The 17,269-nt window shown below is 36.6% G+C and overlaps 1 protein-coding gene across 1 annotated transcript in view; it reads left to right on the top strand.

The window, feature by feature from the left end:
• Positions 1-17,269, top strand: part of PSME4 (proteasome (prosome, macropain) activator subunit 4) — a 133,267-nt gene that overhangs the window by 51,949 nt on the left and 64,049 nt on the right. Inside the window, exons 9-20 of the mRNA XM_011967084.1 lie at positions 220-312; positions 938-1,203; positions 5,333-5,519; positions 6,148-6,237; positions 7,582-7,646; positions 7,916-8,066; positions 10,047-10,145; positions 10,352-10,421; positions 11,213-11,280; positions 12,200-12,415; positions 12,959-13,116; positions 14,083-14,178. Coding sequence (XP_011822474.1) covers positions 220-312; positions 938-1,203; positions 5,333-5,519; positions 6,148-6,237; positions 7,582-7,646; positions 7,916-8,066; positions 10,047-10,145; positions 10,352-10,421; positions 11,213-11,280; positions 12,200-12,415; positions 12,959-13,116; positions 14,083-14,178 — 1,559 coding nt within the window. The remainder of the gene's footprint in view (positions 1-219; positions 313-937; positions 1,204-5,332; positions 5,520-6,147; positions 6,238-7,581; positions 7,647-7,915; positions 8,067-10,046; positions 10,146-10,351; positions 10,422-11,212; positions 11,281-12,199; positions 12,416-12,958; positions 13,117-14,082; positions 14,179-17,269) is intronic.

The raw sequence follows: 17,269 nt of genomic DNA, 5'->3' as shown, positions 1-17,269 counted from the left end.
TCAAGTAAGCTGCCCTTATTTGTAGTAGAATATTTTGAGTTGATTTGCATGAAGTTCATCAGGGCATTGTTTTTGACTCTTATTTAAAGGTAGAATTGATTTTTGTCATCAAGTTGACTATAAACTGCATTAGTGATTTACATATAGGCTTGGGCCTGTTGACCTCTGTTTTTACAGTATGATATGGGTACTGACATTTTTACTTTTTTATCTGGACAGGGTGGACCAAGTAAGCTAGTGCAAAAACACTTAGCTGGTTTGTTTAACAGCATCACATCTTTTTACCATCCTTCAAATAATGGGCGCTGGCTGGTGAGTAACTTCATTTTGCATTATAGGGCTTGGAATTTTAAAGATATGGTCATCCTTGACTATTGCCTATTGTGTGACCTATAATACATTTTCTGTCCTTCATAGCCTTAGCTGTATGTAAATGCTTACATTTAAATTAAATTACTGTGTTGTAGAGCATATAAATTAAATAAGACAATATCGGTGTGGTAACTGTTGACAACATGCCTCAGTTTTGCAAAAAAAGTAACAAAAATGGCTTAGAAGCATGGAACCATCTTTTCAGTTTTATCTTGTTACCTGTTTTTGTTGTTTTTTTAAGTTGGCCAGTTAAAATGGCTTTCATGTAATGGAAAATTTATGTGCTAGCAATTTTTTTAGACTGGAATTTGAAACTCAGTTTCATTAATTATTAGGAATAATAGGAATTTATGATAATAGGAATAAATAGGAATACAAGGAATAATAATTAGGAATAATTAATTGGTAACTTTTAATTCTGTCTAGTTATGCTGTGCAGTTCTTTGTAATAAGATAATAAGAACTGTTATTTTAAAAATCTTTTCTCAAGAAGCTAGAGAGCAACCATGAATATCTATGTGGGAAAGTAGACCCTACTTAGAACTTTTTGCTTCTGTGTCCCCAGAACAAGTTAATGAAACTACTTCAGCGGCTGCCAAACAGTATTGTTAGAAGATTGCATCGTGAAAGATACAAGAAGCCCTCTTGGTTAACTCCTGTGCCTGATAGCCACAAGCTTACTGATCAAGATGTTACAGACTTTGTACAATGCATTATTCAGCCTGTCCTCTTGGCTATGTTTAGCAAAACTGGTAGTCTAGAAGCAGCCCAGGCTTTGCAGAATCTTGCACTCATGAGACCTGAATTAGTAATACCCCCTGTACTTGAAAGGTAAGTGGTGAGTGGGAGTCTGAGCCATAGCTAGGTTTTTCTTTTGGTCTGTTCAGCTTGATTCTCTTTTCTCCTCTGTGGCTTCTTAGAGGAGAAGCAGGACATTTTAATGTAATGATTGGTAACTTGATAAAGGTTTATTGGAAAGAAAAAAATTGAAATGAAATGGGTAACACATCTTTTGGGTTATTCACACATTTTAGTTACCAAAATTTTGTGCTTATGAATTAAGATCTGGCCTTTTTTTTAGATCAAAATGTTGAGTGTCACTAAGGATTGAGAACATGGTAGTGAAAGTGGTTTTTGGATTTCTTTCTTAGAATCAGTGATAGAGAAGAAAATTGTATTTGTTATTTTCATGTATTACATCAGGTGTGTTGTTTTTACAGAGTAAATTTTATTTTATTCATTTTGGTTTGTGTGTTGAAATGGTAAGGAAAACTCTTTACTTACCTAGCCACTGTCACAGAATAGGCGTGATGTACTTACAAAGAGAGAGACAGCTACTTTTTTTTTTTTTTTTTTTGAGATGGAATTTTGCATTAGTCCCCCAGGCTGGAGTGCAAATCTTGGCTCACTGCAGCCTCTGCCTTCCGGGTTCAAGGATTCCCCTGCCTAAGCCTCCTGAGTAGCTGGGATCACAGGCGCCCGCCACCACACCCAGCTAATTTTTGTATTTTTAGTAGAGACAGGGTTTCACCATGTTGGCCAGGCTGGTCTGGAACTCCTGACCTCAGGTGATCCACTCTCTTTGGCCTCCCAAAGTGCTGGGATTGCAGGTGTGAGCCACTGCGTCCGACCTACTCTTAATTTTTTGAGAGCAATTTTTAAAGTAATTTGTTCAAGAGTAAATTACTTAAGCTTTCTGTTGTACCTCTGCTTCCTCTACTGGCTGAACTTAAGCTTTATGATCTCTCTCTAAATGTTTTTGTCAAATATAGAGGAGGAATGTTAGTTTTTAGAACCTAGAAGGATCTAGCCATTGAGTTCCATAAAAATTTGTCCAAGGTCCCTAGTGGTAGAATTCAAACTATAGCCTATTTCCTGTCTTATTGTTGAGACAGAATAAGTATTGGTCATATTTACTTGGGGAAGAGTACCATGTTCAAGGTCTTAACCAAAATGGGCCTCCATTATCTATAATTTTCAGCTGTTTATGCTGCCTTACCTGCCCTCATTGCCATAAATATTCAAGTTAGACTGCACTTCATTTTCCCAACTTACTTTATTTTTACATACACATCTTGGGGCATTGAAACTCTTCCAGCATATAGAACTTAATTAGGAAATGGAGTGGGGGAAGATAGGCAGTTTCCTGTCTGTCTTCAATCCCCGTATTCTTTGCTTCTTGGCCTCCACAGAGTAGCAGAAGCTAACAGTTAATGGCAGGTTCCCTGATGCTCCCTGGAGAGGTGGGACTTCATCTGTTTGCTTAGCTAAAATTTTGAAGTTTGGAGTGTTTTGATGTTTCTTTTTCTCTTTTTTTGGGACAAAGTCTCGCTTTGTTGCCCAGGCTGGATGGAGTGCGGTGGCGCTATCCCGGCTCACTACAAGCTCCACCTCCCAGGTTCACGCCATTTTTCTGCCTCAGCCTCCTGAGGAGCTGGGACTACAGGCGCCCATCACCACACCCGACTGATTTTTTGTATTTTTGTTAGAGAGGGGGCTTCACGGTGTTAACCAGAATGGTCTCAATCTCCTGACCTTGTGATCCGCCCGCATCGGCCTCCCAAAGTGCTGGGATTACAGGCGTGAGCCACCGCGCCTGGCAGTTTTCAATGTTTCTTTACTTCCCCTTTGTTTTGTGATTTTCAGCTGATTAATTATGAATAGTGAGCTAAATTCTTAGTAGAAAGAACAAAGCTTATAAATAAATAGACCCATCACATTTTTCTTTAGTCCTAAAATTTTGGACAAATTTAGTATCAGCATATTAAGTGATATTGAATGCTTGGCCAAGATAAATAATAAACCAAATTGACAATACAATGACATTTTTTGAGACTTTCAATTGTAATTTTGTGCTGTTTTGAAGTGGCATGACCTTTTTAAATTTTTATTCTTTTATTTATTTATTTTGAGACAGACTCTCGCTCTGTCACCCAGGCTGGAGTGCAGTGACATGATCTCAGCTCACTGCAACCTCCACCTCTCGGGTTCAAGCGATTCTCCTGCCTCAGCCTCCCGAGTAGCTGGGATTTACAGGTGCCTGCCACCATGCCCAGCTAATTTTTGTATTTTTAGTAGAGATGGCGTTTTACCATGTTGGTCAGGCTGATCTTGAACTCCTAACCTCAAGCAGTCCACCTGTCTTGGCCTCCCAAAATTCTGGGATTACAGGTTTGAGCCACCATGGCCGGCCAAAGATTTTATTTTTAATTAATTTATTTGTTTTTTTATTTATTTATTTTGAGACAGACTCTCGCTCTGTCACCCAGGCTGGAGTGCAGTGACATGATCTCAGCTCACTGCAACCTCCACCTCTCGGGTTCAAGCGATTCTCCTGCCTCAGCCTCCCGAGTAGCTGGGATTTACAGGTGCCTGCCACCATGCCCAGCTAATTTTTGTAATTTTAGTAGAGATGGCCTTTTACCATGTTGGTCAGGCTGATCTTGAACTCCTGACCTCAAGCAGTCCACCTGTCTTGGCCTCCCAAAATGCTGGGATTACAGGTGTGAGCCACCATGGCCGGCCAAAGATTTTATTTTTAATTAAAGCAAAACTTTTTTAAAAACTAAAAACGTAGGAAAAAAATTTTAGACGCTTAGTTTTACATCTCCAAGAAAGCTTCTGTTAAAGAGTTTGGTATGTTTTCTCCATTAAAAAAAATAATAATAAGTGACTAGTCTGGCTCACGCCTGTAGTCCCAGGACTTTGGAAGTCTGAGGAAGATGGATTGCTTGAACTCAGGAATTTGAAACCAGCCTGGGCAACATGGCAGAACCCTGTCTCTACAAAAAAAAATACAAAAATTAGCCGGGAGTGGTAACGTGTGCCAGTAGTCCCAGCTACTTGAGAAGCCAAAGTGGGAGGGTTACCTGATCTGGGTGATGTGGAGGCTGCAGTGAGCTATGATCACACCACTGCACTCCAGCCTGGGGCAGAGTAAGACCCTGACTCCAGGGTTGGGGGTGGTCAGGGGAAAGAAACTGTGGAGTATTTGTAACTTGTTATTCCACTGACTGACCATTAGATTAGTATAATATAGATTAGGACAGCTGAAATAAAGCAGTATCTACCAGTTGATGTTCTTTTGGGTTTTTTTGAGACAGTCTTGCTCTGTCACCCAGGCTGGAGTGCAATGGCATAATCTTGGCTCACTGCAACCTCCACCTCCCAGGTTCAAGCGATTGTCCTGCCTCAGCCGCCGCAGTAGCTTGGATTACAGGCATGCGCCACCACACCCCACTGATTTTTGTATTCATATAGAGACAGGGTTTCACCATGTTGGCCAGGCTGGTCTCAAACTCCTGACCTCAGGTGATCTGCCTGCCTTGGCCTCCCAAAGTGCTAGTGTTACAGGTGTGAGCCACCACACCCCGACTTCTACCAGTGTGTGTTCTTTTCTCACTGTGGAATTGGCATGAAAAGAGTTGGTAAGGTAGCAGGGGATTGGGGACATGCGCAGTAAATAATCTGTGTATCTTTCCTTTATTTGTGTACAGTAATGTCTCCCCTTATTGGTGAGGGATGTGTTTGAAGACCCCCAGTGCATACCTGAAACCATGGATAGTACTGAACCCTATGTATACCATGTTTGTTTCACATACATGCATACCTGTGATAGTTTAATTTATAAATTAGGCCCAGTAAGAGATGAACAACAATCATAAAATAGAACAATTATAAAAATACATTGTTCAATATAATAAAAGTTATGTGAATATGGTCTCGTTCTCAGGACACTGAAATACTTGGTTAACCTTTGTTAACTGAAACTACGGAAACTGCAGATAACGGGGCTACTGTAATTCTGTTAACTTTGATAGCAGATTTTCACTCTTAAGTATTTTGCTGACTTATAAACCTTTAAGTCAAAGTACAGTTTATGAATTTACAATATTTAATGTATTATGGTATTATGCATATCTGTGATGGAGACTTTAAAAATTCTGTTTTCAAACTGTAGAACGTATCCTGCATTAGAGACATTAACAGAACCTCACCAGCTCACAGCCACTTTAAGTTGTGTAATTGGAGTAGCCCGCAGTTTGGTATCGGGAGGCAGATGGTTTCCTGAAGGTCCTACACATATGCTACCTCTGTTGATGAGAGCATTGCCTGGGGTGGATCCAAATGACTTTAGTAAATGCATGGTGAGTATATTGATGATTATACACTCTATATTTAGGTAGGAGGCAAAGTAACTTCTCAGTGACAAAAGGTTGGAGAACTTTATGCGTAGGCCTACTATAAATATGAAAATAAATGTTGTATAACTTCATTATTAAAGTAACAGTTATTTATTTATTTATGTAGAGATGGAGTCTTGCTCTGTCACCCTGACTGGAGTGCAGTGACATGATCTCGGCTCACTACACTGCGATCTGCCTCCTGGATTCTAGCGATTTTCCTGCCTCAGCCTCCTGTGTAGCTGGGATTACAGGCACACGCCACCACGCCTGGCTAGTTTTTGTATTTTTAGTAGAGACAGGGTTTCACCATGTTGGCCAGGCTGGTCTGGAACTCCTGACCTCAAGTGATCCGCCCACATCGGCCTCCCAAAGTGCTGGGATTACAGGTGTGAGCCACTGCTCTCGGCCGACAGCTAGTTAATTATGAAGATTCTTAAAGTGTTTAATTCTAAATGAGGAATACCCAGAGAAACTGTTGTGGGATTTTGATCAAGATAATTTATTGGGGTAATTTATTGTAGTTCACGGTATACTTGTATTTCTGAATTAGAATTATGTAATGTTGAAAATCCTTTGTATCTTTCCACAGATCACATTCCAGTTCATAGCAACATTTTCTACTCTGGTGCCTTTAGTAGATTGTTCATCTGTACTACAAGAAAGAAATGACCTCACAGAAGTAAGGGTATTTTATGGTTATAAAAGGGCGAAGATGTTCTAATTATTATTGCATATGCATAGTAACACTTGACAGTTTAGAAACAACTTGGGAAGTAAAATTACTATTTTGTGACTAGAATGGTGCATATGGAGGGCCAGGACATCATTGGCAAGAGAGTCTCCAGAGCACCCATCATAGGAGGTGGCTCAAAAATAGGCCGTTTCTATAAACTTCTGACATCTGGAGGTGTATTTCAGTTTTATGTCACTTTTCAATGTTTTGTTAAGCAAAAAATGGTGATTATTTTATTTTTCCATCATCTTAGGTTAGTAATAAATCTGTCCAAGGGATTGACATCTAATGAAGAAAGATTTTCTTCATTTCTGTCTGGCTTTTTCAGAACTTCTCTCTTTTTTTTTTTTTTTGAGATGGAGTCTTGCTCTGTCACCCAGGCTGGAGTGTGGTGGTGTGGTATCGGCTCACTGCAACCACCACCTCCTGGTTCAAGTGATTCTCCTGCCTCAGCCTCCCGGGTAGCTAGGACTACAGGTGCGCACCACCAGGCCTGGCTAATTTTTCGTATTTTTAGTAGAGATGGGGTTTCGCCATGTTGGCCAGACTGGTCTCGAACTCCTGGCCTCAAGTAATCTACCCGCCTCGGCCTCCCAAAATGCTGAGTGCGCAAATGTGAGTCACTGTACCCAGCCCCCAGAACTATCTTCTTTAATGCAAGCATGTCGCCCAGGCTGGAGTACAGTGGTGCCATCTTGGCTGACTGCAGCCGTTGCCTCCCGGTTTCAAATGGTTTTTGTGCCTTAGCCTCCCGGGTAGCTGAGATTACAGGCGTGTGCCACCATGCCTGGCTAATTTTGTGTGTGTGTATTTTTAGTAGCAATGGGGTTTTGCCATGTTGGCTAGACTGGTCTTGAACTCTTGACCTCAAGTGATCCGCTTGCCTTGGCCTCCCAAAGTGCTAGGATTGTAGGCATGAGCCACAGTGTCTGGCCAGCCACTGCACCTAGCCGAAAGCATGTTGTTGTTTGTTTTTTTTGGACATTCAGGTAGTGAGAGACTAGACTTTACATATATCAGCAGTTTTGAAAACTGAATTTATAATAAAGATAGCTGCTTGACTTCTGTATTTGGCCCTTGTAAAATAACATTAATTGCTGCTTTCTTTGGTTCCTAGAAAGTAGTAGATCAAGTCGTTCTAAATTGATAGGCAAGTATGGTGCTGTTTCTCATAGTACCCAATATAATGGTTTAGTGTAGATATATTTGGCAGGCAATAATTGAGTTTTGTTAGTTCAGGGAAAAAAACTAAGGCTATATGTAATCTTTCTTTGCATTGGGATATTATAGGTGGAACGAGAACTTTGTTCAGCCACAGCTGAATTTGAGGACTTCGTCTTACAATTTATGGACAGGTGAGCTTGTAACCCACACCAACGTTTAGCTGACATTCTAGAAAATGACTCTTCTATCCCAGAAACTGTAGTTTATTTCTGCATTATAACCTTTATTTAGCTACTGCTGGTGCTCCTGAAGTTATAAAAGGATAATCGATTTGTGAACCACGTAGAAATTAAGTAGCTATCACTTGAATAGTTAGGACAATAGAGAGTTACCTAATCACCACCAAAAATGTCAAACCAGATTTTAGTTGCTGAAATTATGCTTTGTTTGGATTATTTAGATGCTTTGGACTTATAGAAAGTAGCACATTGGAGCAAACAAGAGAAGAGACAGAAACTGAGAAAATGACACACTTGGAGAGTTTGGTCGAATTAGGTCTGTCTTCTACGTTTAGTACAATCCTCACCCAATGTTCCAAAGAAATATTTATGGTAAGAACATTGCTACAAAAATTAAACTTCCAGCTTTTAAGTTTCATTTGATGTTTTAAAATTGACTTCAGATTACTTTGTGTATATCATGCAGTTTATCATTTACATTCATACTGAAGTTTTAAAGAAATGTACAGTTGCTCCTCATTATTTGCAAATTTCATATTTGCAGATTTACCTATTTGCTCTAATTATTTGCAACCCGAGAATCAAAGCTTTTGTGACTGACAAAAATTTAGTTACCTAAATTTGATCTCACATATACCATGTGTTCTCAGCTGAGAGCAAACTAGGCACTCTGCCTTCTTGTATCCAGCTCCACTTAAACAACTGTCCCCTTTGCGATCTATTTAATGCCATATTTTTACATTTGTGTGCTTTTTGTTGGTGATTCTGCTGTTTAAAAATGTCAAAAATGACTCCCAAGCGTTTAGTGTTTAAAGTGGTTTAAAGGGTTCCTAAGCATAAGAGTTGTGGTATGCCTAATGGAAAAAACACTGTGCTGGGTAAGTGTCAACAGGCATGGGTTATAGTGCTGTTGACTGGGGATTAAATGTTAGTGAATCAACAATATGTATTAAATAAGTTGTCTGTAAACATAAACACACTTAGGATTATGTATTGTTCAGTTGATGAAAATGTTGTCACTATGGGTTCACAAGAACATAATCCTGTATTTCCCCTGGGAGCAATGGTTCAGTATTTGCTAGTTCAGTTGTCACAGCAAATTTATAGAACATGACTACCATGAACAACAAGAAACAACTGTATTGTTTAATTTTACAATTAAAAACAATTACTCAGCTGAGTTTTAGAAATTGCTTATGACATCACTTGCATGATAGAAATTAAATCCTAAGACTAATTGATGGATTAGAAGTAGTTATCTTCATAAGACATTCAGTAAGCATTGACTTATTCAATATTGGTTGGTACCTGTTACCTGTAGTGTGGTACCTATTATCTGTAGCCTTTAAGACTCCACTTTATTTTCATTTCTGTTTTTTCTCCCGTCATCTGTAATTATCACTGTTAAATATGTTAATCCTGAAAGCCAAATTGCCTTACAACTGGGTGAAATAAATGCTATGATTATGTTAGTATAAAGAAATGAACACAAAATCATCTCTTGTTTAACCAAAAGGAGTTGTTTATACTTTTCAGTATTATTAACCCAGGTTTAGAACTCATTGTTCCAATGAGCAAGTAAATTAAAGTTTTGTGACATGTTTGTAAAATAAATAGACTGCTTCGGGTCTTTTAGGGTAAGGATAGGTATCTAGTTTGTAGTTGTCAGGATGACAAATTATATTAGTTATTCCAAAAAATTCCCTTTGTTGTATTCAATTAGCCAGGAAGATAATTAAATTGCATTTGCTTCCACCAGGTATAATTTTATGTGTAGGGTTTCTGTGGCAAGTGAAATCTTATACCTCAATTTTGTGTGTGTGTGTGTGTGTGTGTGTGTGAGACAGAGTCTCACTCTGTCACCCGGACTGGAGTGCAGTGGCGCGATCTCGGCTCACTGCAACCTCCACCTCCCCAGTTCAAGCAATTCTTATGCCTCAGCCTCCTCAGCAACTGGGACTACAGGCATGCACTACCATGCCTGGTCAATTTTTGCATTTTTAGTGGAGACAGGGTTTCGCCATGTTGGCCAGGCTGGTCTTGAACTCCTGATGTCAAGTGATCCTCCTGCCTCAGCCTCCCAAAGTGCTAGGATTACAGATGTGAGCCGCCGCACCCAGCCAGTACCTCAGATATTTTGTTCAAGTTAGGATCGTGGACAAAGATGGTTCTTAGACCCAAATGTAACATTATTAAACAAATTCTTATAAAATCAGATGGTTAAAAATTGCCCATTTGTTTAGTTTTGGAATTGTCTAAATATATATATCGTTTTCTTTTATGTTCTATAAGATGTTTAATTTTCTGAAAACATGCTCATGAGACATTTTCATTTCTTACATATCTTAACAGGTGGCCCTTCAGAAGGTTTTTAATTTTTCTACTTCACATATATTTGAAACAAGAGTAGCAGGTCGCATGGTGGCAGACATGTGCCGCGCTGCTGTAAAGGTGAGTTTATTTTTTTGAACTGATGTATTAATGACTCAACAATCAACAAGTTTATATGGTTAATTATTTCAGAGGTGCTTGTATGCTTAAAATACATAGTTCTTTCAGTAGCTGCTTATTTATAGCTTTTTGTTACCACTGAAAATAATAATGCTAGTATATATTTGCCTTTCAAAAAAAACTTATTTATACAAATATGTTTTCAGTGCTGCCCAGAAGAATCTTTGAAGCTCTTTGTTCCCCACTGCTGCAGTGTTATAACTCAGCTTACAATGAGTAAGTCATAAGGTCATTATTCTCTCTTTACAATTTGGGTAAGTTTTTTTCTTGGTTTCTAAAACTGTTAATGACAACAGATTCTTTTAGCTACACAATATTTTGATTTGTAATTTGAGGAGAAATTGTCTCCAAAAAGGTATCATCCAGGTTGGCAGTAGCTTAAAAATGTTACTTTACTAATATTCGTATACAACAACCATTCAGAGGTTACCTTCAAAAATACCAGTTATTGGCCCGGTGCGGTGGCCCACACCTGTAATCCAAGCACTTTGGGAGGCCAAGGCAGGCGGATCACAAGGTCAGGAGATCAAGACCATCCTGGCTAACATGGTGAAACCCCGTCTCTACTAAAAAATAAAAAAAAATAAAAAATTAGCCGGGCGTGGTGGCGGGCCCCAGTAGTCCCAGCTACTCAGGAGGCTGAGGCAGGAGAATGGCGTGAACCCAGGAGGCAGAGCTTACAGTGAGCCAAGATTGCACCACTGCACTCCAGCCTGGGCGACAGAGCGAGAGTCTTTCTCAAAAATAAATAAATAAATAATAATAATAATATCAGTTATTTTGTGAGATATAGAGAAGCAGAAGTCTTGGTTGGTGTGTTTATTTTCTTGAAAATTTTGTTTCTGCCTCCTTTTGGAGCAAGCTCAGCTTCATGAAGAAGAAATAATAAGTCTTCCTAAAAGAGGCTTTCCTCAGCTATTGGAAATATTAAATAGAAATATTTTAAAATGCTGTATTTAGTTGAATGCATAGTTTTTTCCCCCCTAATACTATTTTGCTGCTTTTAGATGATGATGTATTAAATGATGAAGAGCTAGACAAGGAATTACTGTGGAATCTTCAACTTTTGTCTGAGGTATTATAAATCTTTGGAATAAAAAACATGACTATGAAAACATTGACTTGCTTTTAGGATTTAGCTCTTCCTGACAAAATGACTTTAAAACATATGAAAAGTCTGAGTTTTGGAAATTTATGATGAGGCTTCAGAAAGTCAGAATATATCATACTCTTATTGGCAAAGGAGTGGTATAGTTGATCACTGCATGTTCAACCATCTACTTAACTTAGTTTTACCAGTTAATTCTAATATGGGTAACTCAGTAATTGAAAAAGTTGATCAGATTTGGGAATTTTTTTGGTCTACTATTTAAATTTGGCCATCAATCAAACTTAAGTTTTCTTTATCAGTTTTTTCGGAAGTTTAATTAGGGCTGGGCGCAGTGGCTCACGCCTGTAATCCCAGCACTTTGGGAGGACGAGGCGGGCGGATTATGAGGTCAGGAGATTGAGACCATCCTGGCCAACATGGTGAAACCCCGTCTCTACTAAAAATACAAAAATTAGCTGGGCGTGGTGGCGTGTGCCTGTAATCCCAGCTACTCAGGAGGCTGAGGCAGGAGAACCGCTTGAACCCGGGAGGTGAAGGTTGCAGTGAGCCAAGATCATGCCACTGCTCTCCAGCCTGGGCGACAGAGCGAGACAACGTCTCAAAAAAAAAAAAAAGTTTAATTAGGTTTAGTCTTCTTAGGAGAATAGACTCTTTTGAAAGGGATGTTACTATGGTGCATGAAAACTTAAGCTCAGAAAATGTGTTTGATTTCACAAACAAATAATTAGAATACAGTTAAAATGAAAATCCTAAAATTAGTTAAAGTCATTTAGAGAAACACTATTTTAGACTATGTTAGTGGCCAAACATTGAACTTTGCATTAATGACTGGTTCTTGGTCTTTTAACCAAAATATCTTCAACTATTTTTTCCCTCTTTTTAGATTACCCGAGTGGATGGAAGGAAGTTGCTTCTTTATAGGGAGCAGCTTGTAAAGATTCTCCAGAGAACCCTACATTTAACCTGTAAGCAGGGTTACACTCTGTCTTGTAACCTTTTGCATCATCTTCTGCGTTCTACCACACTTATCTACCCTACAGAATACTGCAGTGTGCCAGGTGGCTTTGACAAGCCTCCTTCTGAATACTTCCCTATCAAGGCAAGCATTTTCAATACTTTAGGATTCAAGGATATATTGATGTTTTTTGTTTTAAGGGATTCAAAGTGTTATTTTTTTGCATATAAAGATGTTAGTTTTTTATTTTTAAGATAGATTATTAAAACTATTATTGGAATGTGTGAAACTTGTGCTGTCTCACTTTGCATGGAACTAAAACTCTAGTTTTCTTTCCTGTTGGTATGTGAAACAACTTGGTATGCCGTATCTAATGTCTGTAGTCTAATATAATTTTATTGCTAAATTAAGCCTCACATAAACTCATTGTCACTTTTATAGTATCACTCTTAGAGCAAACTCATATTATAATGAGTACTCTTCAGGGAGACTTTTCTCAGGAGTGATAACGAAGAGGCAATAAGATGTTGTTTTCATGCTACTTTTTTGTATGTCATTTGCTAGCTTAGGTTTGGATTATGTGTACATTTTCTTTTAAATGTTAAAAATTGTGTATATGTATGTGGGTTTGTTGTTGTTACCGTTTTTAATTTCTCAACTTGCTGAGTAGATGCTGTTCTTTTCTAGGACTGGGGCAAACCCGGGGACTTATGGAATCTGGGAATCCAGTGGCATGTTCCTTCTTTAGAAGAAGTGTCTTTTGCCTTTTATCTTTTGGACTCCTTTCTTCAGCCTGAGCTTATCAAACTCCAACATTGTGGGGATGGAAAACTTGAAATGTCTAGGTTGGTTTTATTTTATAATTAGAGTTATTCAGTTGCAGAGTACAGACGTGTTTTGTCGCTTTATCTGTGGCATAGCTCATGTATTCATTTTCGATTGTGTTTTGAAAATCTGCTGTACATGTACTTAAAAAATCATTTAATATAATGTTGTATAACAGAAAATTTGACAACACTTAAACATTTTAAACACAAAAAGTCTGGGTTTCTTTTTCTAATTTTTTTTTTATTACCTTCTACTTAGCAGGTTCACTTGTATATCTTTTGGAAAGTGTGGACATAGATATACCTTCTTTGAAAGGAATGCCTGTTTTCCTAGACTCAGCTTAGATTTTATTGTGTTGTTCTCAAAATGTTATTTTGAGAATTATTTCTGTGAGATTTTTGTTTCTTGTTCCACAGGTGTTTAACAAGAAATAAGTATTTGAAACCATTAGACTTTCATAGTTTGAATCTTTGAAAGTTTTTGAAATAATAGCAAGAAAGTTAATGTGTCAAACGCCACAAATTTTTCATAAGCAGATTTAGGAATGGGCTTGGAGAAAGAAGTGTGATTGACTAACATTAACTCTGTCGTGCTCTGAACTGCTTTTTGGAGTAAATGTTTAACTAGTCCCATTTTTAAAAGATGGAATAAGCTGGAAGATCTGTAGCATTATTTCCTCTTTTTATTAGTGGCAGTGGTCTTCGGTAAAGGGATGCTTAAATTAACAGTTGTTTCACAAAGGGCAGTTAATTATTGTTACTTGTGATTATTTAGAGCCTGTTTAAATGTAAGCAAGCATAGTGTTAGCAATAAATATATGTTTAATTGTTCTTTACTGTTGGTAAACTGAAGACATTTGTTATTTCTTTACCTTAATCATTTATATCCCCACATGATAAAACTTTTGTGCTGGGCTCTAGCAGGCTTGTTAAATAGGGATTTGGAGTCTTCTAAAATATGAAATGTCTTTCGTTTTTTTCTAGAGATGATATTCTACAGAGTCTGACTATAGTGCACAACTGTTTAATTGGCTCTGGAAACCTCCTACCTCCGTTGAAAGGAGAGCCAGTTACTAACTTGTAAGTAAAAATAACTACTTTGTTTTGCCACTTAGCATATATTTTAGGTCTTAGTCACTTAATGAGTTATTGGTTTGTTATTGTTACTGCTGTTACTTCTGTATCACTTTAACCTTTTTATTTGTCACTGTTAAGGTCAAAAATATCAGAGGTACAATTTAGGTCTATAAACCTGAAGGCTTTATTCAGATTTTCCCATGGTACCAGGATAGAATAACTTCAGATATTAATTTTAAAATATCAAATGTGAAGATATTAAGTTAATCTATTAGTTTACTGAGTTAATTAAAATAAATGATGTTCTTTTAAAAAGGAAAAATACTACTTTTTTTTGTCTGTAGCAAATGTTGATTTAGGATTTTGTAGCAAAAATCTTTTTCAAAAAAATAAAGATTTCTTCAATCTTATTCATTATGATTTTGAACTTTTTTATATGTCAGTTTGTTATGATTTTTTAAGTGTTTTCAGAGTGTTATTACTTTGAATGAATAGCTAAATTGAATCCATTGTTAGTTGTGCCATTTAAGGTGAAAAAAATTAAGTTAGAATAAAATCAGCAGAGGCCCAGTGTGGTGGCTTATGAGGCAGGCAGATCCTTTGAGTGCAGGAGTTCGAGATCAGCCCAGATGACATGGCAAACCCCTGTCTCTACAAAGAATACAAAAATGAGCTGGGCGTGGTGGCACATACCTGTAGTCCCAGCTGAGGTGGGAGGATTGCTTGAGCCTGGGAGGCGGAGGTTGCAGTGAGCCGAGATCATGCTGCTGCACTCTAGCCTGGGCAACAGAGTGAGACCCTGTCTCAAAAAAAATTTAAAAAAAAAAGAAAAAGCATAAAATCAGCAGTATATATTAATTTTAGCTTAATTATTAAGTAGATAATAATTTAAATATATTAAGATCTTTTTTTTCAACATCAGTATCTCGTTACTAAGCAAGTTAATGAAATCACATGTAAATAACATTCAATTAGTAAGTGCCCTCTCTTCCCCCTCAAAAAACACAAAGGGGAAAATGATTTACTGATTTTGCAACAAAAACGTTAAAAAGCCTCAAGAAGTGGTTTCAAAATGTGGCTTACGTGTCTTTCCCATACTTTGTGTAGTCATTGTTTGGAGTCATGCATTTCCCATTTTTTTCACTCCAAAAAATTGTTCTTAGGCGTTGAGCTTTTTAGATTATTAAGTTTAAGAAGGAGAAGTTAGGGTCATTTCAGGTAAGGACATCTGTTATAAGTATGTCTAGGAATTTGCCGAATTCTTTTTTAAAGAACTTTTGTTTTTCATTAGTTTTGTTGTTTGATATAAGAGGATTTGTACTAGAAAAAAAGATTGATTTTGAATAATATTTAAAAATAAGAGCCTTCAAAAATTATTTTGATTTTCACCTGTGATCTTAGCAGTGTGTATTACAGTAAGAACTTGACCCTTTTATGGCATGCAAAAAGCTATTTCATACTTAGCAAACCTAGCACGTCAGCAAATTGAGTTCTGCTTGAAAGTGTCAACAATTAGAATTGTGGTCATTTAATCCAAGAATTTAAGAGCAAAAGCATGTGTTTTTAATGTTAGTAAATTTTTAGTACTGAGTGATCATTAGGATGCACTGCTGAAGGGTCTGCTAAAGAGGCCAAGGAATTTTCCTTGCAGTTCGTATCAGCCTGTGTCTTGATGACATGTACATTGTAAGAGTGAGTTGAAGCAAAAGGCTTTATGCTTTGAAATAAATGTGCATCATGACAAAAGCTTCATATATTTGATTATTATAAAACCAATTAGATTTTTGTATAATGAAGTGCATTTTAATAAGGAAAAGAATATATTATGATAACCTTACGAATACCATATAATACAGACTATTAGTTTATATTACTATGTATTATAAGCTATAAAATTGATCCTGAGTATCCTTTTATTGGCTTTTCCCAGAAAAGTTAAAAAGGAAAGATAAATTTAGCCTGAAAGGTTTTGCGTTTTAGCGCTTGCACATTTAGAGTGAAAATTTAATGTAATAATGTAATGAAGTAATAAAAATCTATATTAAATATATGTACATGTTTATATATTTAAACATATATAGATAAAAATATAAAATGCTTCCTGATATATACCTAATAATATAATGAAATAAAACTTCAATTTTTAAAAATCATTGAATAATATGTATTTTTAAAAATTGAACTTTTATTTCATTATATACCTAATAATATAATGAAATAAAACTTCAATTTTTAAAAATCATTGAATAATATGTATTTTTAAAAATTGAACTTTTATTTCATTATATACCTAATAATATAATGAAATAAAACTTCAATTTTTAAAAATCATTGAATAATATGTATTTTTAGGGTTGTTTTTAGTTACGTATATCTGTGGGGGATAGTGATTATATAAAGTAGAATTAAGAATAAATGAACATCTCTTTGCCTTTGAATTGCCAAAAGAGGGAGTTTTAAGTCTTCCTTTGGCTTTTACAAGTTCTTAATAGAATTGTATTTAATTTATAACTGTCATTACCTTCAGCTGAAGCTTTATTTTGGCAAAGTACAGCTTTTGACATTTATTTCCTATGTGTAACATTTTTACTTTTTTTTAACAGATGGTTAATCTCATAAAGTATCATAAAATAGCCTTTAAAATTTCTAAAATGCTTATTTTAATATAGGTTAGTAATTGTTAAAATCTTCTAAATCTAAATTGATTTGAAAAAACTAATACAGTTTTTCCAATAGATGGTCCCATTGTTCTTTGATACAAATTCATACTGCCTGGTGTGAAGAATGAATATCTATAGCATAATTTATGGTGATTATCAGCAGATCAGTTTGAAACTAGTAGAGAAAGAGAATTAACTTAGCACATCAGTTGCTCCATAGGAAATGGGAAAATGTACTAGGTCAGGGAGAAAATGAAACACATAATTGTTATATGAATATTTTAGTGTAATGTCTTAAGATGTCTGAGGAAAATATCTATTGTTAATAACAGTTTGGCTGTGGTATTAGGAGACATTATGCATTTTCTGAAATACCAGCCCAGTTTTTAGAAGCACATAGCAATTCATGATTCTTTTTTTTTTTTTTTTTTTTT

This window comes from Mandrillus leucophaeus, unplaced genomic scaffold (genome assembly GCF_000951045.1).
Source record: "Mandrillus leucophaeus isolate KB7577 unplaced genomic scaffold, Mleu.le_1.0 Scaffold786, whole genome shotgun sequence".
NCBI classification, from domain to species: Eukaryota; Metazoa; Chordata; class Mammalia; order Primates; family Cercopithecidae; genus Mandrillus; species Mandrillus leucophaeus.
This window is presented reverse-complemented; position numbering and strand designations above follow the sequence as displayed.